Source organism: Pholis gunnellus (assembly GCF_910591455.1).
Source record: "Pholis gunnellus genome assembly, chromosome: 21".
NCBI lineage: Eukaryota > Metazoa > Chordata > Actinopteri > Perciformes > Pholidae > Pholis > Pholis gunnellus.
In genome coordinates, this window is record NC_136548.1 from 17,825,195 (window position 1) to 17,848,470 (window position 23,276).

The 23,276-nt window shown below is 42.3% G+C and overlaps 1 protein-coding gene across 1 annotated transcript in view; it reads left to right on the plus strand.

Annotated features, from left to right (window-relative positions):
• Positions 1-1,767: 1,767 nt before the first annotated feature.
• LOC306712972 (rho GTPase-activating protein 44-like) overlaps positions 1,768-23,276 on the plus strand; it is a gene marked incomplete at its 5' end in the record, with an annotated part of 30,875 nt that continues 9,366 nt past the window's right edge. The window contains 20 exon segments of the mRNA XM_079182467.1: positions 1,768-1,829; positions 4,379-4,418; positions 4,898-5,017; positions 5,709-5,785; positions 6,255-6,366; positions 7,366-7,442; positions 8,812-8,926; positions 9,175-9,243; positions 9,339-9,420; positions 9,793-9,920; positions 10,894-11,005; positions 13,031-13,112; positions 13,223-13,303; positions 15,737-15,850; positions 17,772-17,863; positions 17,979-18,159; positions 20,834-20,851; positions 22,552-22,642; positions 22,644-22,744; positions 23,176-23,232. Of these exon segments, the coding sequence (XP_079038593.1) occupies positions 1,768-1,829; positions 4,379-4,418; positions 4,898-5,017; positions 5,709-5,785; positions 6,255-6,366; positions 7,366-7,442; positions 8,812-8,926; positions 9,175-9,243; positions 9,339-9,420; positions 9,793-9,920; positions 10,894-11,005; positions 13,031-13,112; positions 13,223-13,303; positions 15,737-15,850; positions 17,772-17,863; positions 17,979-18,159; positions 20,834-20,851; positions 22,552-22,642; positions 22,644-22,744; positions 23,176-23,232 (1,811 nt within the window).

Below are 23,276 nucleotides of genomic sequence, written 5' to 3' on the forward strand. Positions count from 1 at the left end.
CAGCATGCATGTTTTATTTTAAAAAAAGAAACATTTTCCAGGCACAAGCCTGGGAGAAAAAGCAGCATTAAAAGCCTTTAGTTTTAGATATTTATGCTTAAAAATGCAAACTTCTTCTTCAAAATGTCTATTTTTGCATCAGAACATTGCGCCCGGTGTTTCAATATGTTCCCTCTACCTCTGATATTCCCTGAATACACACTTTGTCCAGTATTAAGCTGCTTGTTTATTTACAGAAAGACATTTGTGCATCCAGCAGAACTGCAGCTACATTATGCTGCAGCTATACGGCTTCCAAATACAGCTCGTATCACATTCATTCCCCTCGGGGAGACGTGTGGTCAAAGTATTATCGAATCTTGCCTCCTGCTGGTAATTGAGGACATGACACATTTGAATCATCTGCTGTCTATGCAGACATCGTCCCACTCTATTATGCAGAAACATTAGCAAATGTAATACTCAGGACCGAGAGGTCAAGAAGAAGTCCGAAAGAAACTCACTTTAGCAGCTGACTGCAGTTTGTTTTGCCTTGTTTTTGTCATACTGCGGCGCGTGTGTGTGTGTGTGTGTGTCTGTGTCTCTCTGTCTGTCTGTCTGTCTGTCTGTCTGTGTGTGTGTGTGTGTGTGTGTGTGTGTGTGTACCTGTATGCAATCTAAACAACTGTCACAGAGGATAGAAAATGAGGAGCAGTCTTTTGCATTGTTAGCATTTTTGAATGACAGCAGCACTGGTGTTGACAAGCTGCTAACCTGCTCATTAGTGTGTGTGTGTGTGTGTGTGTGTGTGTGTGTGTGTGTGTGTGTGTGTGTGTGTGTGTGCTAGCTTGAGGACCATCATCTCTGCTAGTTTAATTCACTGAGCTGCTAAATGTTACTCACATGTGCTTGTTGTCAGAGAGGAAATGAATCAGGGACTTCCTTCAAACCTCAGAGATAAACAAATCTTGGATTTGCACAAAGTGTGTCAGAAATGAACGATGTTAAATCAACATGCAGAGACAAACCGCTGTGACTGTGCTAACAGAAACTATGTCATTCTGCTCAAGCTACACACACACTGACAGAGCCACACAGATGTGGACATGATTAAATACCCTTCCATCAATCCAATACACCTAAACAGGTAGCTGATGTTTGGTTCAGCCTGAAATATCTCTGGATTGATCGTCTTGTCATTTCGTACAGACATTCATGATCCCCAGAGGATGAATCCTACTGACTTTCGTGATCCCCTGACTTTTCCTCTTGTGCCACCATGAGGTTGACATTTGTGTTCCCCTCAGGATGACTTGACTTTGATTAATTGCTCATTAACTTTGGTTTATGAGCAAACACCTGCAGCACATTCCCATCAAGTCTATCAGCATCAACATGTTAGCATGTTAGCATTTAGCTCTGAGCACCGCTGTGTCTCAGTACAAACTCTCAGAGCTGCAGTCATAGTTTATTTACAGGTTCGAGGTTCAGTTCAGCCCAAAATCAACAATACATATTTTTATTGGGTCATGATTTCTGGAAAGAGACGTTGCTGCTTTATTGCAAACATCTATGAATCCGTTGTTGTGCACCTGTCGACAGACGTGAATGATGGAAAGAGAGAAAACCGATTGTAGTGAAAGGACCAGTCCGGTCTCATTCTTCAGGCCGCCCTCCCCCCTCTCTCCTCCCTCCCTCTCCTTTCACTTCTCTCTCACCTCCTCATTGTCACTGGGCTCCTGGCTGAACAGGAGGTGGTGTCCCTGCTGTTGTATCGGGGTTAAGGGGATGTTCAGGAGAAAGCTGCGGATCAGCTGGACTAGATCCTCACGCAGGACCAGCTCTGCTCTGTGAGTCCAGGGTTTCTATTTAAAACTGAAGTCGGTTTGTTGTTCAGGAGGTGTGAGGCCGACTTCCTGGATGTTTGTTGTCGTCAGAAGGAGCAGATTTTGTATGTTTTAGATTCTTAAAAACATCCATAAATGAGCTAAAGCGTGGTTCGTTTTGATTAATTGCACCTGTTCTTTATAGCATTTTACGCCGTTTTGCAAAAACAATGACTTTATTCATTAATCCCTCGTTTTGTTCCACTGTGTAATAACCTTTATTGGGGTTCATAAGTTGTATTTAATGGATAATGATTACTTTGCTCTTGCTTTATTGATTGTAATCCATCGACGAGGAAGGCTGTTGGGTCAAAGGGCCCAGGTTCAACAAATTATGACCAACTCTGCTATTTGTAAGACGTGATCGGAGGGTGGGGAAGTAAAAAACATGCCGGGATGAAAAAGAGTCACCGGCATGACTTCCTGTCGTTGTCAGCTGCTGTGAACAGGAGCGGTCGTATAAATCACCGTGCAGGTGCCTTGTTTCCTGTTTATCGTTGAGTTTTTCTTCAAACCACGTAGATTTCTGTGTCTGCGACTGCTGAAGCTTGTAAAGTGTGAAACCAAACGTGTGTTTTAACTCTGAAGAGACAACAGGCAGTGAAGAGACTCTGAAGATGCTTCTGCAGCTTCATGTTTCTAGTTTAAATAGTTTTGCTCTGCTGAGCTGCAGCGTTTAGGTGTTGGTGCTTCTCTGTGTCGTTAATTGTTAGGAACAAACCACTGTTACGGTTCATAACTGTGAGGAAGCTACTATTCTGACAGTTGATTTATTGTTTTAGTTATTTTTTAAGCAAAAACACGAAACATTTGTTGTTTTCAGTTTCTTAAATGTGTCTTATGTGATAATAAACTGAATATCTTTAGTTTTTGGATGTTGGTCAAATTAAATCAGGGATTTTGAATAAATCGCCTTTAGGCTTTTGGAAACATTTTTCATAATTTATGAATTTATGTGATATAATTATTAATAAATAGTCCTCAGATTCATCAATAATGAAAATAGTCTTTGGTTGTATCTCTAATGAGAAGTTAACATGAGCATTTTGTTGACTGGTGGTCTATTTATTTACAGTTTATTAATATTATATCTATATATAATAGAGAAACAGAAGTTTATCGGAATGAGATGAATTATTTCTCCTTTTCTTCAAGATCTTGACTTTCATATCTTGATTTTCTGCACACACACACACACACACACACACACACACACACACACACACTGTAGTTTATTTTGACTGAATCAAACAAACACCGTCCTGCTGCCACAAACACTCACTAGAGCGCCTAATGTGGATTCATCCGCCGCTGAAAATAGTCCCCAACAAATGCACTATTTCCTCCTGTTTGAGCAACGTTAGCTAACGGCCCGAACTGAGATGGTAAACATGAAACATCAGCCGTGTTAGCATTGTCATTGTTAGCGTGTTAGCGTTGTCATTGTTAGCGTGTTAGCGTTGTCATTGTTAGCGTGCTAGCATTGCTGACGTTAGCATGTAGCTCAAAGCACCGACTCACGGAGCTGATAAAATGGCTGACAACATTCATCGTTTAATTACTTTGTCTGGAAAATGAATCAACAAGCTTTTCACATAGTTTCATCCAAAGTAGAGTCCCAGCGTCATCGTGCTGAAGAAAGTACATTTCATAATGAGGTTATTATATGACTGCATCTATAGCACAGTTGTGTGCAGTGATATTGTCTCTCATGTGGAGCGTTTAACTGCTCTCTACAATCTTTAATTGTTGGCCTGTGGAGGCTGTAAAGTGTTGACTGCTGAGACATTTAAACACCACGAAACACTTGTTGCTTTAAATTCAAGTCAATTTCATTTTGGCAGATTTGCCTCGAAGGGAAACGTTGAGGAGCGCGAGTTCCATGAGAACCATTAGTGCAGATTTAGGATCGTCTCTCCTGAATTTAACGGATCTCTCTTTTTATTTTCTGTTTTATTTCTCTCTCTTTATTGTATATTGAGTCTTTCTCTACTGTTTTTTATTCAATTTAATGTATTTGTTCCATCTATTTATTTACATATTTAGGTTAGTCGACTAACACTCATACGATTTAGTCAACTTATCAATTAGTCTTAATTTAATCTCCTTAAATAATCATGCAAAAGAATCACATTAAATCTTGTGTTTACCAGACTACAAAGAACGACTAATCAACTAACGAAATGAATCAAAGAACAGGGGAGAGACTAAAGGAAAAGGACCAGAGGACGATCTCACTTCAAGGACAAATAGACTTGAAATTGGTGTCAAATGTACAAAGAGATTAACTGAGTCGGCAGCTTGTTGCTCTCGACTTCCAGAGACTTTATAGTTTTACTCTTATTAGCTTGAAACAGATGAAAAGTAAACATTTTATAGCTCCGGGCTGCAAAATAATATATTATGTGTGCAGAAATTCAGCAAAGTGATGTGTGTGTTGCTCAGTTATGTAATGAATGCAATGTTCTAACGGCCTCCTTTTTCTTCTTCTCTTCTCTTCTCTTCTCTTCCAGGGCTGAAAAAACAGAAGTATTAAGTGATGACCTACTACAGGTACTAGTCGATGAAGTGTGTGTGTGTGTGTGTGTGTGTGTGTGTGTGTGTGTGTGTGTGTGTGTGTGTGTGTTTTGCTGCCTCTCACAGGAAAAAACATCATCATCCGTGCAAAGTATTCAGCGCGCATTAAAAGGACTTTTCACAAATGGCTTTCTGAGCTGCCTTCAGGCGCCGTTAATGGGCGCTGAAATTGAAGCTCTTTGAGAGACAAAAGGCAGAACGTCCCCACTGATTGACTCGGGGCGCTGCGCTGTAATTGATCTGATTAATGCCGCCACATCGGTTCCACTGAGTTGGTTTAATAATGAAATGAGAGGCGCTTAGGAGCGGCAGGTGATGGCGTTCGTATATAAGTGTCACCCGGCTGCAGGAGAAGCTGGCTGCTTGCTGCATTGTGCGTGTCTGTTGTTAATAAACATGACTCAATCACTGTATGTTTTCACCGGTCTCGTGCGGTTTCTTTCTCTCTGCGTCAGGTGGAGAAACGTCTGGAGCTCGTCAAGCAGGTTTCCCACAGCACACACAAGAAGCTGACCGCCTGTCTGCAGGGCCAGCAGGGCGTGGACGTGGACAAGAAGTCGGTCAGGTCGCCCTCGGTGAGGATCAAACCCGAAAACATTTGAATAATAATGTTAAGTGTTAGATTAAAGTTACTGCGAGGAACTTCTAACTGGTTCTGAACCAGTCTCAGCGTAGTCCTGATCCTCTATCAGACCTCCATCAGTAAAGAGACCATCAGAGAGGAGATGGTCTGTTTCTATAGAGTTATTCTTGAAGCTCGTCATCGGAGCCACCGGGTCGGATTCTGATGAAACCAGATGAACTCATGCAGGTTCACCAGAAACTCCTTCAGCTCAGACTCCAGCAGAGACCGGTCCACCGTGGACAGACCCAGGGAGGCACGGGAGAACCAGAACCAGGACTGAGGTGCGCAGACTGTCAGACCCGGCTGCAGTAAAATGAGAGGTTTTCTAAAGAGACTCTGGTGCTCAGAAACACTTCTCTCCACAAAATCAACACAAAATGAAAGTTCCTCACAGTAACTTTAATTATATAAATGTGCTTCATTACAAAGTATCTCCTTCATCACAATTAACAGCAAACAAATCGATGACTTTGGACCATTAGAGAGAATGAAAGGATGGATTTTTCCTCCGGGTTTGTGTCTTTGTGTGTGAGCGTGTTGCAACACGTCTGTTGGCATCGATGCGTTTCAGGTCGAACGACACATTCGACAGATTGATTCATCGACTGTTTGTCCGTGTGTTTGTGGGTTTTTTTGTGCAGAAGAAGCTTCCTCTAACAACACTAGCACAATGTATGGTGGAGGGAGCGGTAGTGCTCGGGGACGAGTCTCTACTCGGGTGAGAACACACACACACACACACACACACACATTGATCATCTGTAACATCGGCTGCATTTTATCTCTAAAAGCGGCGACATAGAAAGGAACGTTTTCATCATCTAGAGCTGATTTCACATTCAATATCATATCATTCAACCTTTATTCAAGCAGGAAAGCCTCTTAATACTTAATACGCTTCTTTGCTAACTTGCACATGATTTACGTCATGTTTTATTTATTTTTATTATTTCAGGTAACTGAAAGAGAAGAATACAGTAAATCAAAGTATTTCATAAGTTGATGTTGAGCTGTATTCACGGCTGTAGTGAGTTACTCAGTGTTGCATCACCTCGCTGCATTAGCTCATAAATGCATCAGTGTTTATTACAGAGTTTTGAGAGACGGTGCATGAGTAGATAAACATGGTGTCATCCAGGAGAACTGAGGCTGTTCTCTGATGTTTCTCCTTGTTTTTTCCGCTGCAGGAAGATGCTGAAGCTGTGCGGCGAGACGCAGGACAAACTCGCTCACGAGCTCATGTTGTTCGAGCTCACCATCGAGAGGGACGTGGTGGAGCCGCTGTACGACCTCGCAGAGGTACAGAAACGCAAAAAACACTCATTTTCATGTAATCGCTGTAGACCCTGTGAAACAAAACGAGAGAAGACGGTCATAAATTAAAGAGCAGGTAACGATGGAGAGAGTATAAACGGAATCTTTTTCATTATAGAAGTTGTAGGAATATTTACTTCCTGTTATGTTTGCATAGATTCAACCAAAAAAACATTCAGAACAGAGAAGTACCTGCTTCCTTTTCACACAAGTTAAAGTGATGTATAATACGTAAGAACTGTGTATATTTATTCTGTTTGTATGTATATTTTTCCCATATATCTTCCTCTGTGTTTGTATTCAAATCTCTTTCCCACATTTTTCTTACATTATCTTATTAATGTGAGACCCACAATGCAAAAACTGTAATTGTTCACGCGCGGGTCAATTCTGAGATTTTTGACTATTTTTCATCCATAACAGACAAAAAACACACAAAATACACATTTAGGTGTTTTATTTTACTACTTTGTCTTTTTGTGTCTGTAGATTTTACAGTAACGATTATCTTAATATCAGTAATAAACAGGGGAAGTTTCTTGGTAATATCTAATAGTTGTAGTTATTTTACCCAAATCACCTGAAGTGTCTCCCCTTAAGTTATGATACGGAACAGACTATTTATGCAAGAGATGCCTTAGAAACTATTACTTTTATTTTTATAAGGACTTCAAAATAAAGATAAATAAATCCATGCAGAAAAAGGCTGCCTGACAGAACCATGATGGTAAATAATAGAAAGTAGTTTATTTGAGCCCTTGTCAGACAAACCTGCTCCGTAATCTGTTGAAAAGCAGGAACACAGAGCTTCACCTTCGTGTCTCTGATACCGGACACACTGTTCATTAATTACTCCGTAAATAAGCCAGTAAACATGATCTTCATGAGACGAAGAATCGGGTGCAAAGCCTCCGACAATACCGAGCGTGTTTCCGTCTTTCACACCGACGAACAATGAACGGCTCTCTGCTCCGTCCTCCTCAGGTGGAAATCCCAAATATCCAGAAACAGAGGAAACATTTAGCGAAGCTGGTCCTGGACATGGACTCGGCGCGCACACGGTGAGTCTGCTCCTGCGTTTCAGACGGAGACGGAGTTGTGACCATGAAACTTTACTTCTGTCTGTTTAACTCATTTTGCTTCAAAGATAAAATACTTTAGCAGAAGTTTCATTGATGTAGCGTAACCCAAATATGTTACATCTTCAATTACATTTAGATTTTCCAAAAAGCACCAAGACATGTTGTAGCTGTTAATATATGACAATAATGACGAATATGTTCTGCAGAATATCAGTGTTGTTAACAATTTTTCTCCAACTTGGGTTTTTGTTTTTAAAGAAAGATTATTACTCTCTTGTTCCTCACAGTCTAGTTTTCTTCCACTGTATCTACATTTAAGTACTAGTAGTAGTTTTATAGAATTACACTGTAACTTGTGAGCAAAAACTCCACATTAAGTAACTAATAGTTTGATAACTATAGATGAAAGTAAAGGTCTTTCTGGCTCAAAAAGCTGCCAAAATAGTTTCTTATTTTTAAACTTTTAGGGGTGAAAACATCCCGTCAGTGCAGATTTCTCTCCCGTCCAATCAGAATCTGTCTCTGTGCTGACTCACTGTCCTCTCAGAGCAGACATGGAGAGAAATGTGATTTTCTTTCGCTGCAGTTCAGTCGTTTTTTTCGTGACCTAAATCTGAGAGAGTTTTTTTTTCCATCATCCTGCTTTGAGCTGAGCTCCTCTGGCAGAGCGGCACATTATCTCCACCCAGAGACTCAGACGGAGAGGGAAGACGAGGGTTTAGGTTAGAGACGAAGATGAGTTCAGTGGAAGAGGATATATTTATACTTATACACACAGTCAAGTGTTCGATGGAGACTTAAGTCGGCTTTTAAAACAGCTTGTTGTTGTTGCAGATTATCTCTCAAAAAAACAAAAGTGTGAAGCTGCTGAAATGTCTTCGTTTAGTTGTGTTCACGTTTACTGAAGTACAAGTTCAAGGTACTTGTACTTTACTTGAGTATTTCCATTTCCTGCAATTTTATACTTCTCCTCCACTACACCTCAGAGGTACATATTGTACTTTTACTGTACTACATGTCAGAGGTACATGTTGTACTTTTACTGTACTACATGTCAGAGGTACATGTACTTTTACTACATCTCAGAGGTACATGTTGTACCTTTACTGTACTACATCTCAGAGGTACATATTGTACTTTTACTACATGTCAGAGGTACATGTTGTACTTTTACTGTACTACATCTCAGAGGTACATGTTGTACTTTTACTGTACTACATCTCAGAGGTACATGTTGTACCTTTCACATGGTTATTAATACTTGTAATATAAAGGATCTGAATACCTCGTCAGTCAATAGTACTCTTGACTAAACGTTGAATAAACAGAGTTCATGTTGTGTTCTCAGGTTTTATCAGTCCACCAAGTCTTCAGGACTCTCCAGCAACCTGCAGCCAGGAGCGAAGGCCGACCACCACAGGGAGGAGATGGAGGAGGCAGCCAACCGCATGGAGATCTGCAGAGTCAGTGATCCTCTTTATTCTCTATCCATCAACTGCTTATTCACAATAAGTCTTTATCATTCAGGGAGTCTTAAAAATTTGTGTTTCTACGGAAAAATGTAATGGAATATTTGTTGAGACTCCATCGACAAAAAACATAATTTCAATAAGTGTCCCAGTGAACCAGCGTGCACAATGCAAGAGCTTGAAGCCGTCGTCGGTGTAATTAAAAATGTCAAAATGTCTTCTTTTTTTATTTACTTCTCCAGGATCAGTTATCAGCGGACATGTACAGTTTTGTGGCCAAAGAAATTGACTATTCGAGCTACTTCCAGACAGTAAGTACGACGCTCCTCCCGTGACTTTGGCTGAAGAGACAGAAATGTTTGTGCTCGTCCGTCTCAGACTCTCTCTTGATCTCTCGTCTGTCCAGCTGATAGAAGTCCAGGCAGAATACCACAGGAAGTCGTTAGAGCTGCTCCAGAGCGTGTTGCCCCAGATCAAAGCTCATCAGGGTGAGTTTCAGACCAACGCACTCATTGATGCTTTTCCCTCTTCCTGCATCCTGCTCACACTCTGCTGCAGCCTCCACGGTGTTAGTTTGCATGTGTTTATGAACAGTTTGGGGAATTTAACTGATTTAATTACAGCTTAAACACTAAAATACTGTTAAAATTGTATTTAGTTTATTATTAGTATTACTTGTATTTATATTCTATCGCTAGAAGAAAGAAGCCGAATGAGAAAATATGTTGCTGGGCCCTTTTAAGGTCCTCCAGACAATATACTTCCTGTTTGTTTTGGAGAGGAAACGTTTAGCATCCTTAGCTGCTACTGTATTTCATGCATGTTATGTGTGTGTGTGTGTGTGTGTGTGTGTCTGACAGAGACCTGGGTGGAGAAGCCGTGCTACGGGAAGCCATTAGAGGAGCACTTAGCGCTCAGCGGGAGAGATATTGCCTTCCCCATCGAGGCCTGTGTCACCATGCTGCTGGAGTGTGGCATGCAGGAGGAGGTCAGACTAACACACACACACACACACACACACACACACACACACACAGTAAACACATCTAGTGGTGATACACTTTGCAGAAGTCTAACGAGGTCTAAGCTTCAGTTTGGTTTCCTCAAAGAAACAAACAATCCTCGACTGTTTTAATTATGGCGTGACGGTCATTTTAAACTGTTTTCAGGCCGGTGAGCTGTGCAGCTTTAACTGCTCAGAGTGTAATGATTGTTTAATGGAGACACATTGAGGCTACAGTAAATGTTTTCCACCGAGCAGATCATTATGAGATTCCAAGGCAAATGCATCATTATGAATAACTCAGTCTCCGTCCTACAGTCATCGGGCTCAATGCAAGTGTGTTGAACATTATGGGTAATGTTTGGAGATGTGCTGCGGAGAAATATTTGTTTAAAATTCATTAATCGCATTAGTTCAAAGTGTTTTAAGAGTTCGCTTTGACATTTGAAATGAATCCACTCCTACTTTCATAGGACAAACAAACAGTCTGCTGCCGACTCAGCTGTTCGTTCGTCAGCGGTCGAGTCTGATGAACAAAAAGTTTAGCAAATACGATATCAATCAAAATCAGCCCGTTGGAAAAAGCCTTTGAAACTCTGTGAACATGCAAAGATTTGTATACATGTGATGCTTTTTATGTAAATATAGTAGATATAAGTCATATTTAAGCAATGTTTTTTTTTTAGCATTTTGCTAAAGTAGAAAAGTATTTTCTGCTAAATGAACTTCATCAAAAGTAAAAGTGCTCATTATGCAGAATCAACATCAACACATCTGGAGATACGTGGTTTTACCTGAAAAGTACAACATGTACCTCTGACATGTAGTGGAGGAGGAGTAGAAAGTACCATGAATTGGAAATACTCAAGTACAAATACCTATTGATGAATAAATACCTTCTTTTACTTCGTGACTGATTTGGGGGTTAAAACTGTTCTCGTCACGTTTCGTGTCTCAGGGTTTGTTCAGAGTCGCTCCTTCGGCCTCCAAACTGAAGAAGCTGAAGGCGTCTTTGGACTGCGGCGTGTTGGATGTCCAGGAGTATTCTGCAGACCCTCACGCCATCGCAGGTACACACACACACACACACACACACACACACACACACACACACACACACACACACACACACACACACACCCGTCTCCTGCATCTGGACCTGATAACCGTCGTCTAGAATGAGAACCTGTCCGTCCAGCGGTAGATTTATGAGCTGGCACCAGTTCAGTTGCTTGTTAGGAATCTTAATTTACGACTCGCACATCTGCTCCGCCGACTTCACTTCCACACGAACAACGTAATTAAGCTGCTAAATGATGTTTGCCTCATCAGAGAGACCTCTAATATTTAGTTTCATGTTTATTTCTCCTGCACACGCGACTGTAAATCTCGTTCGTCAACGTCTGCAGTGTGTTTTCTGCTAAAGGTTCATTTGAAAGTCTTCTGTAAAGGCCACACATGAGAGATAAAAGGTTCCTTTAAGACCTGATGAGGATTCAGTTCGCAGCAAGAAAAGCTCAAATGTTTTTTGTCAGTTTTTGCTTCTGCTATAGTTCTGTTTCAGAGATATTCAATAAAATATCCCAAAAAACGTCTGGTGATAAATTCCAAATATAACTGGGATTAGTGTCAGACTGATGCTTCATCTTCTGCACCAAGATAAATAAATAAACCACGACAGACTACAAAAGAAAGAAAAGCTTTTATGATGCTGTTATTGATCTTTTGTGAGGATGCTGCTTGTCTTCACTGGAGCCGACTGCTGCATAATACTGCTGCCAGATAGAAAACCTTATACCTCCAAAATAACAAGCTATACATATTTTATATAGATCCTGAAAAGTTAAGAACATTTTATAGATTTCATTTTCAAACAACTAACTAACAGCAGGGCAAGAATACACAGCATTCAGCCGAACGGATGGAACTCTGAGAGACGGTCAAAATAACTCCGGAATAAATCCGAAGAGGCAGAAACGAGAAAACAACCTTTATTTTCCCAATCACAGTGTAGCCCCGCCCCTAAAGCATCCCCTGCTTTATGGTCTGTTTGACTCTAAATGGACCATCATTTACTAAATGAACATCATGCTGTATTGAAGAAGACTTGAAACTAGAGATTGAGACCATAAACTCATGTTTACAATGTTTACTGAGGTAATAAATCAAGAGAGAAGTAGAGTCATTTTCTCATAGACTTCTATACAACCAGAGGAGTCGCCCCCTGGTGGACATTAGAGAGAATGCAGCTTTAACACATGAAGCTTTGGCTCCACCAGCCCCCTGTGACCCCAGATGCTACAGCTAACCGCTAACTGAAGGTTTCGTCGACCAAACCAAAATCGTTTTCTCGATACTTCTCCTCTGGATTTAATCCAATGAACAAACCAAGAAACCTGTCAAACTCATTGGAAACATTTTGTCCCTTTTTATTAAACATGAAACCAGTCAGCTGTGTTCACTGGAGCATGTGGACAAACAGAGAGAGGCCTCTCTAATGATCCCACAACTGGGTTAGCTCCAACAGCAAATCTAATTTGTGCCCCCGTCCCACTGGGAGTGGTGGTCATGATGGGGGGGGGGGGGGCTTCGTCTTCCACCAGCATCAATAAGAGGCAGCAGGCTTTTTATTTGTAAATGTAACAAACTAGTGCTGCATCTACCGTAGTTTCAACATGATTATCTGATTTAATGTGTTTATTTAGCAGACAACAGGCCTGTGCAAACACACACACACACGCACGCACGCACGCACGCACGCACGCACACACACACACGCACGCACACAGACAGAAGCTGTCTAATATTGAGGGATGCCCTGACGTTGTCGTTTGTCATCCGTCCCACGCACTCCCCGGGGGAAATGAACGCAGCATCCAGAGACGAAGAAGAAGAAGAAGAAGACGAGTCAGCCGTCGCTTTCCTCCTCAGCACTAAAAAAAAATCACATGCGTTCTGATCAAATAGCAATGACTAAATATAGTGACGAGTCTGAGACACTATAAGCTCATGCAGGCACATAATAAATGCATTGTTGTTTGCTCAAATATAAACATGCATATATGCATTACTCTCATTATTTCCGGTCTCTCCAGGAGCTTTGAAGTCCTACCTGCGGGAGCTCCCCGAGCCGCTGATGTCATACGAGCTCTACGACGACTGGATCCAGGCCTCCAAGTCCGTATCGCTTCAGTTCAGGGATGATGATGATGATGATGTGTTGAACTTCATCTTTAATTTCATGCAATGTTCAACCTCTGTGTTTTTCTTTCTCTGTCGTCCTGCAGCATTCAAGATCAAGACAAGAGACTGCAGGCTCTCCTGAACGCCTGTGAGAAGCTCCCCACGGCCAACAACTACAACTTTAAGTGAGTCGCTGTTTCCGTGTTTCCCTCCTTGTGGTCGTTGTTGGAAGTCAGGCGACTGAAACGATTAGTCAGACTTCAGACAGACGTCTAAATTAATCCGTTGCACAAAGCTGTCTAGTTCTTGAGTTCGTTAAGCAGGACTGATGTGGGTGAATTAAGACACAAAACATGTCTGACTGAAAGAAAATTGTTACTGAAACAAGACAGATTACTTAAAGTAGATGGTTTGTCTTCTAAACTCTTCATCAGTCAGACTCAAGATAGTTTCTAAATGACGACTGATGATGTTCTCACTTCATCAGGTCTCTGCGCTCTATAAAAACTTCTAATCTCTCGCTTCATAACATTGTTCATAAATTATGAGCCATGTTTTGCCTTTCTTTAAAAGGACTGAGGGCTGCATCCTCTATTGCTCCTCCTGAGGTTTTGGGAGTTCTTCCATATCTGTATCTGGGGTTTAAGGTCGGAGGGAGTCGTTTGATGCACAGATTGTAAATTTGTGATATTGGGCTTTATAAATACGATTAATTTGACTTAGTACGTGTCACTAATTGTTAGCATGGAAACTCCAAGCTCCCATGAAACCTTTTGTGCTTCTAATCCAGGCGGAAACCTCCGGTTCTGAAGCGTGAAGCGAAAGCTTCACGTGTTAAAGCTGCATTCTCTCTAGTGTCCACCAGGGGGCGACTCCTCTGGTTGTATAGAAGTCTATGAGAAAATGACTCTACTTCTCTCTTGATTTATTACCTCAGTAAACATTGTAAACATGAGTTTATGGTCTCAATCTCTAGTTTCAAGACTTCTTCAATACAGCATGATGTTCATTTAGTAAATGATGGTCCATTTAGAGTCAAACAGACCATAAAGCAGGGGATGCTTTAGGGGCGGGGCTACACAGTGATTGACAGGTCTCCACCAGAGACGTGTACGGCGTCTCTACGTCACTCCTCAGTCCAAATATGGTCACTTCCTGTTTACTGGTTGCAAAAAAACCAAGATGGTGAGAGAAAGAGGACTTGAGGCTGAGGTGCTGCTGTATTTGCTGCTGGATCAGGGCGAGCCGTGTATATTTGCCGAAGGGCATATCTCATGATCAAAAGCCGCGGCGAAGGAGGAAGAGGAAGAGCGGAAAAGTGACGGGAGGGAAATTGAAGGAGCAGAGATGCTACAGCACTTGTCAGTGTCGACATCGAATCGCACAAATAGGGCGTATTTTTAGACGGTCGTCCTCCTGAGAAGACCTGTCAGACCGATCCGGATGATCGGCGCTCGCTGCGACGAGCTGCCTGATGTTCATTCAACAGTTCAGCTCAGGATGAGTCATTCAGCTCAGCAGCTCCCACAGAAACACACGGGACCATTGTTGTCTCTCAGAAAACCCACGAAGAGAATGAAAAAGGGAGAATAGTTAGAAGTAATAACACAAAATAAGTACCTTATTTAATCATGAAGAGGGTGGGAAACCTTGGATATTGTTCTGTTGTCTCCCACGTTTCTCACTTTACACGTCTCATTTCACTACTACTGAACACATGACGGGGAAGCAGATCTGTGGGAATGTGGCTCAGTATCAACGGCTGCCAGACAGCGAGTCATTATCTGACTTAACTGAGCTGCGCTGGATTCATGCATTCCCAGAAATGTTAAGCCTTTCTCACTGATGCACATTTAGTTTAGTTCATCACAGCGGTCCAGTGAAAACTATGCAGCAGGAGCGTGCGGATCTATAATCAATGCTGCAGATACCTAACGTCTCGTTTTCAAGTCCGATTCTAGCGTCAATAGAATCGAAATCAGTTTTCCTCTTCTACACTCATTTATATTTCATCAAAGCGCAGAGCTGTTCAAACGACGGCCTGTACGCTCAGCATGACGTCTGACGGAGAGAGGAGACTCGCGTGGAGCATTTTCACTGCTGTGAATCATGATTGATGGTAGTTTGTGCTTTTGTTTAGTTATTTTCAAAACATTCATTGGTTGCATGTATGTTTATTTGCCTTTTAAAAAGCGTCCTGTAATTTTAACATGCGTGTGATAAAGAGCTTAACAGTTGAAAGCAACATGAAAGAACAGAAGCCGCTTTTATTAATAAAACGTATGGATATCGACAATTCTGGCCACGTTTCACTACATTTTGCAGCATCAACCAGCCCTACCATTGTAGATCCAAACGTGGTGATTGTTTATTTTTTAACTTGACTTGAGTTCAATAAACCTTTAAAAAAAACTGTTGGATTTGCAGGAAAATATAATTCTCACAAAGCGAAAAACTGAGCTGTTTTCTGTAGCGTGAGAGAAGTTGCTGTTTTAAACATATGGTAGCTTTTAATTTATATAATCAAACCGCAAATAAATCATGTTTTTCTTCTCCCTAAAAAAGTTGAATTATTTCTAATAAGTTGCTTGTTTGATTGTTTGTATCTGTATTTACAGATATTTGATCAAATTCCTCTCCAAGCTGACCGAAGACCAGGACGTGAACAAGATGACGCCGGGAAACATCGCGATCGTCCTCGGACCGAATCTGCTGTGGATGCACGACGAAGGGTGAGACGGCAGAGACGCGCAGTCGCAGCCGTTAACTGACTTTCATAGAACAACGTTAACAATATAAAGTACAACTTCAAGTGCATTCTTTATTGAAGAGTCTTCTGTTTTGAAAGTTTTAATTTCTACAACTGCTTCAATCTTTTAAGCTAAACGAGATCATAATTAGATTTAATCTCTTAACGTCCAGGTTTCCGCTCTTTAATCCTGCACATTTTCAGGTTCATGCTTGGAAGTTTGTGTTTCTACTAGAACATGTTTTCGTGCTTTAATGTTTGGAAAAACACCATTTCTCACATTGTCAGTCTGAATATACGCGTCTCCGTCTGAAAACGCTCCGTTTTGGCGCCTGTCTCTTTAAGAGCCCAGTCTGCTCCGATTGGCTCGTGAGAAAGATATTCTGCATCTTTGCAGAGATAGTTCTTCAGTTATTAGTGGAGATACTCGGATGGGGACGATATATTCTAATGAACCTGCATGTGACAGAGGCAGGAGAGACACATCTGATCGGTTTGTTGAATCACAGGTTTTCTGATTCAAGCAGCCGACAGAAATCTGACCGAGTCGTCTTATTTCATAGTTTGTGGGTCGGTGGACACGAGCACTGAAAACATGAGTTTTTCATAATAAGACCCCTTTAAACTCGCTCTAAGGTTGTTAACAATCATCCATTATCTTCCAATTATAGTATCAGAAGCTGCCTCAGTGTATAATCCTCTCGTCTCAGATGTAAAACCAGCGCTCATCAAATCAGATCTCAGGCCTGTTAAACTCGATAGCTCCCCCTCAGGAAAATACTGAACTTGGGGAAAACTGCCTTCCACAACATTGCATCTTATAAATAGAAATAATTACTGAGGATTTAAGAATGTGAATAACTAATCCCACTTTGAAACATTTAAATCTGTTTAGTGATTCTGGGATTGTCTCTGATGAGCTTCTGTTTGTCTCGTTATATTTGTGTTTCTTTCTGTCGACCTGATTAAATAAAGGTTATATATCACGAGTATTATGATATATTGTCTTGACCAACATTCACACAAAGTGGAATATTTAGATCCAAGACGCCATGTTGTTGTGTTTTTTTATGGCTGCACCATTTAATGACATGATAATATTCTAGATGTCTCGTGCATCATTTTACACATTTCCCCTCAATCCATCCTGACATATTTGGTATCTTTTGAAACTGTGGGATGTCCACTAGAATGTAAAATAATGTGGTTACACAGTAGCAGCTCGTATTAATATCTGTGAGGTTTATGGCTCATGTGAGGGGGAAATGAAATGCAGGTTTTGTGGCGTCGTGGATGAACCTCAGTGTTTCCTTCGTTCAGTTTTCGTTTATTTTGTGATGTTTATAAGACAACCCCTATTTAAATCATGTGTAGATGCAATAAATGTCGCTATGACAAAGGTTTAAAAGGCAGGAGAGCAGGTTCTGTTCTTCAGTCTGAACTGAGCATCCAGAATAAATTCATCCTTAAAACATGTCACTGTGAGGATCTCTACTTCATAACACGAGCAGAAAGAAAAGCCGTATAGAAGAGAGAAGGACTCCGTATCCACGGGGAGAATCTGAATATCTGCTCATATTCATGATGCTGCTCAGAGCTCAGAATGCTCAGAGCAAAACTGGCCAATAGGCACAATGTTGATCATAAAGTTCACTCATGAAGATGATGAGTCAGCAGTTTGGAAAGGGTGAAGGACACCTCCCTTTACATCTCTGTGCAAATCTCACAAACTCTTTATTCCTCTCTAACTTTTAATGAGTATTTTAACAGCCGGTTCTCCTTTTTTAATGCTTCTGCAATATCATGAAAATGTGCTAATGACCGGCTGAGTGTGAATCCTTATACGATGCTCTACCGTCCCACCATTCAAATAAAGCAGCTCTCCTCTCTGTCTCCTGCAGCAGCAACATCACAGAGATGATGACCACAGTGTCGCTGCAGATCGTCGGCATCATCGAGCCCATCATCCAGCACGCCGACTGGTTCTTCCCCGGAGGTGAGGAAAGGACGACGCAAGAGGAAATAGATTGTTTTTATTTGGAAGGAGGATTGAGTTCTTCGGGAAAATGAAAAACAACTGAATTGTTTTCCGCGCCTCGTCCTTTCTTTAGAAATCGAGTTCAACGTCACGGGGAACTACGGCAGCCCGGTCCACACCAACCACAACTCCAACTACAGCTCGATGCCGTCACCGGACATGGACCTGATGGAGCGGAAGCAGAACGACCAGAGTCGGCGGCCGCTCAGCGTCGCCACGGACAACATGATGCTGGAGTTCTACAAGAAGGACGGGTACGAGCTCTCTCTCTCTCTCTCTGCTGGGTTTACGTTCTACACGTTTAGCTGCAGTTTTTAGGGATTACACGCAAAACATCCTGTAGATGCGTTAAGTTAGAAAATAGAATGAAATATTGTCCTTCGTTTAAAGGCGGCAACTTCCGGTTCTGAAGAGTGAAGCCGATGCTTCACGTCTTAGAGCTGCATTCTCTCTAGTGTCCACCAGGGGGCGACTCCTCTGGTTGTATAGAAGTCTATGAGAAAATGACTCTACTTCTCTCTTGATTTATTACCTCAGTAAACATTGTAAACATGAGTTTATGGTCTCAATCTCTAGTTTCAAGTCTTCTTCAATACAGCATGATGTTCATTTAGTAGATGATGGTCCATTTAGAGTCAAACAGACCATAAAGCAGGGGATGCTTTAGGGGCGGGGCTACACAGTGATTGACAGGTCTCTACCAGAGACGGATAAGGCGTCTCTACGTCGCTCCTCCTCAGTCCAGATATGGTCACTTCCTGTTCACTGGTTGCAAAAAGCCAAGATGGTGACGGCCAAAACGCAACTTCAAAACATCATCCATGAAACCAATGAGTGACGTCACGACGGCTACGTCCACTTCTTATATACAGTCTATGTTCATTACAGTACTTATAGAGCTTACAGTTGACCAACATGGGCCCCCCCCCCCCCGCGTAAAGTTTCCACATGACTGCCTCTTTGACAGCGTCGGTCATGTGGAGTAAGAGTGAGAAGAATTCCCCCTTTGATGTTCCGTGTGAGAGGTGACCTCATGCTCAGTTTCACTATGAGGTGGACAGACGGGATACTGTATCCGTCTTTATCTGCAGCCCAGTGAGACGGGTGAGAAAGTGAGGGAAGAGAAAGATGACATTTAGTGTGTGAAATGAGGAATCAGGCAAACCTCGAGCTGTGGAGGAGGATTAGCTGAAACCCAGTCAGAGGCTTTCTGTCTGTCTCTGTGTCTCTTCCTTTAATGCTTTATTCCAGCCTTGGTCTTATAAGGCCCTGCAGCTAGACTAAGCCTTGTAGCCCGGAGACCACAAGTAGCCCAGCTAATTAAACCTGGACCCTGTGTGTGTGTGTGTGTGTGTGTGTGTGTGTGTGTGTGTGTGTGTTAGATCTGATCAATAGAGCTCAGCTCTCAATAGAAACACAGAACCAGCAGGCTCAGCACAGTGAGGCTCCCTTTGAATTACAGGTTTTTTATGTACAAAAGATTTTAGATTTCGCTCTGTGCATGGTTGTAAAGTTGGATTTTAAATTTCTACTCAGTGCACACCCCCCCTTTTTAAAAAAGTTAATTGATGTTCAGACACTAAAATGTGCACCTCCGGGGGATCTTTGTGCCTTCATGTGAGGAATAAAAATGGTAATAACTTCCCATCGTTGTCTGTACCGAGCAGGACCAGTTGAAGGACACACGCTGCACTTAGCTTCCATTAATCTGGCCAGTGAGAACTATTTATAGCTGTAATCTCTGGACATACAGAGTACATAGTGTGTGATGCTTTACTTTTAGAGAGAAATGGTTCAGCAGCATCTTTGGTGCACTAACGAATTAGGTAATTAGATTATGATTGTGACAGCTCTCTATGGGCCCAAAAACGTGGAAGATTGTTCACTTTCTTGCGTTTGGTTTGCAGTTAAGGCCTCGGTGGAGCGTGCAGCGATGACGGTGATGATTGCATAGATTCACTTTAATCTATTTATGGAAGAAAGAAAAGACCGGCCGTGATTGGTTGTTCCTTGTCACATCTTGTGCACGCTGCAGCGTAAACTACTATTTTATTTTATACTAATTCATCAAAAGAGATATACGGTGTTAATTAGTGACGTTTAGGTCTTTATGCTAAGCTAAGCTAACTGGCTGCTGGGTTTAAAGCTTCATATTTAGAGTGGTATTAATCTTCTCAGCTAACGCTCCCTCAGACGTCCATGTTTTTGGATTTATGATGCACATTAGGCTCCTACAGAAGAATGTATATATAATAAGAATATAATGATAAGTATTATGATTTAAATGATGCTCTTTGAGACTTTTATAAAACTCTAACCAAATGGATTAAATCATTCTTTGTAATGATTGTGTATAGGAAAGAAAAATCAACACACAGCACTATTGTTTTAGTTTTTTATCCCAGTTCGTCTTTAAGGAGTTCCTCTGGTTGAGACCTGTGGACTCGGCTTTGTGCACGAGGTGGAATTATCTCTCTGAACCGAGAGAGGGTCTTCCCCCAAACTGTCGCCACCAAGTTGGAAACTCATCGTCTAAAAGCATCCTTACAAGCTACATACAAGTAGGGTGTCCACGTACTTTTGGCCACACGTTCGTAGTTGTACCACTGCATTGACGAAAAAAATACCCCTCTCACAATTTTCTTACATTTTTAGGGGGATTTGGTTGTATCCATGAGGGAAACTTTGACCTAATTAGCGCTAAAAGGAACACATTTCCTCTCTGGGTTTTGAGATGAGGCTGAAGGGAGACAGCCTCCCCATTTCGCTCCTCCATCTTGGCTCTCGTCTTAAAAAAAGTTCATCCTGCCAAAAGTTCCTCTGCTGCTGTTAATGAGTCCGATGGGGAGGGAGGGGAGGGGGGGCTCTGTCCTCCATGATCCTTACTCTCTGTCCTCATTGTGCTTGTCTCTGTCTTTAACTACGCAGCATGAGGAAGATACAAAGGTACAGTATAGATCCTCCCCACCACCACCGCACCCTCCTCATCCTCTCATCGGTCGATTCATCGTCTGTCCGTCTCAGCTGCACGTTGACAGGAAGTGTCGGTCGTTTGTCGTGTGTGTGTGTGTTTAACGCTTCCAGTCAGGTCTGTCTGAAGTGACACACTTGGACTCCGACAGTTCAATGCCTCCAACAGAGAAGGGCGACAAATGGGGCGGAGGGGGAGGAGGGGGGGGGCATGGACAAAGCAGGCCTTTCTTTCTGTGTTTACATAAGTAGCATCTTTTCAGGCGCTGGATGAACTTGTTCAATAGCCTCTTGTTGTTTAGCCTTAGCTGTAGTTAAGCTAGTTCCTGTCCGTCCAAGAGTAGGAAAGTCTGCACCTCCTAAAGTTCACTAATCAACACAGTAGAGTAGTCAATAGAGCGCTGCAGCGATGACGTCATTCTGTAGGCCGACAGGAAGTTAGCGTCACACTGGTTCCCTTGACAGAAACCTAAAGGGATTATTCCATTGGATTTTGGATTATTGTATAAAATAATCTCTGTAGCAAACAAACATTTATGATACTTACAGGCTATGAAGGAACTCCACCAACGGTCACGTGACCTCACGTCTCCTCCACTAGGCTGAAGGAGGACGAGTGTCCTAGTGAGGACGCTTAGTCGTCTCATTTACACTCTTTTTTTTTTTTAAAGACACGTAAAAAGCTTCTAAATTCACCAGAGGGGTTTACTGACCTATTTTATATCAGAGAACAACACTTTAAAATCTTTTTAGTTTGTGTTAACCACAGACCTTATTTCAGACATCTAACCAAAAACACATTTAGAAAACACATCGACTTTGAAAGGAGGGAACAGGAAGTGAAAAAACGCGAACTCATTTCCTGGTTTTAGGACTCCAGGACTCCAGGTTTTTTTGTCAACAAGGAAGCGCTCCCACTTGTGTTTATATCGTATCGTACAGTATATATTTCCAGATGTGGGAATGTGTAGGTCGACGTCTGCTGCTAGCTAAATATCTGATCAGTTTTATGATACAAAGTTCAGCGTAAATGGCCGCAAGAAGTGGAAGAAACATTTATTTTTTTAGTTTATTACATTCCCCCTGTTTCCAGTCTTTATGCTAAGCTAACTGGCTGCTAGCTTCAGTTTGAATAGACAGACGTGAGAGTGGTGTCAATCTTCTCATCAAACTCTTGACTAGAAAGCGTCAAACTACCTCTTTTAGTTTATTTTTTATTTTAATGCCAAAAGGACCATAAAGTCTTCATCTTGTCCATTTCATCCGAACTGCTCTCGTGTTACAGTGATCAAAAGATTTAACCTCTCAACTTCCTCATGCATCGTCATCTTTGCAGGAGATTGTCATTAAAAAAAGGAAGTTAATTACACATTTAATCGGGACAATGAGTGAGTGGAATGTTGTTCTCTGTTCCTGCATGCTCAGGATCACAAGTACGCCCGTACAGGTCCGTGTGGGTGGAGCAGAGCGACCCTAGAGGCAGCTCGGGTCAGGCCTCTTTCAATAAAGGTTCAGATGAAGCTTGTCCCGTCCTAGCAGTCCTGATGACCCCACCTGAACCACACACACATACACACACACACACACACACACACACACACACACACACACACACACACACACACACACATGCCCTCCCGTGATTTGATTGGCTGTGCATCTCTGTCCCACTACAGCATGGGTGTCAGGGTGATGGACACTACTTGGGTGTCGCGCAGGGGCTCGTCTACCACGCGTAAAACCTCTTCCACGCCACCGAGCGTGCACCCCCCCCGTCCCGCCCACTGACGCTCTCGTCCCCGAGCAGCCCGGGGATTTCTCTGCCTCCCCCTCCCCCACCCCTCCTCCCACTAACAGCGACCGAGCCAGGTAAGGCTGTCGTGCCCCCCCCCCCCCCCGGTCCCCTCGTCCTCCTGTTTCACCCCCCCCACCACCACCTCACACACCTGCTGCTGCTCCACCCCCCCCCCCGCCGCCGCGTGTGCTGCTGCGCCCTGCAACTGACACCACAACAGCGCCTGTCTGCTCCACGTTTTTATTTCTGTTCCCCCCCCCCACGAAACGCTCGCCATCACCTCCGTGTCTCCCCCCCTGATGAAGCATGACATGTGGAACTTTGTGACTGCTCCTTTAAGTTTCTGTCTTTTGTTGTTGTTTGTATCTCAGCCATGTGTGTAGATTAATTCCTGTATTTTATGTGAATATTTTATATAACATGTGGAAGAAGTTGATCCACATGTTCAGTAGTTCATTGCTGCATGTGCATGAATTGTTTTATCTGTTTTTTTTGTTGTCATTAGTCCAAGCATCATTAACAGCATAACAGTCCATTGTCGCAAGGCCCTGCAATGGATGAGGTGACTTTTCTGTTTGATTTCCTTTCTGTGATTTGAAACCCGTA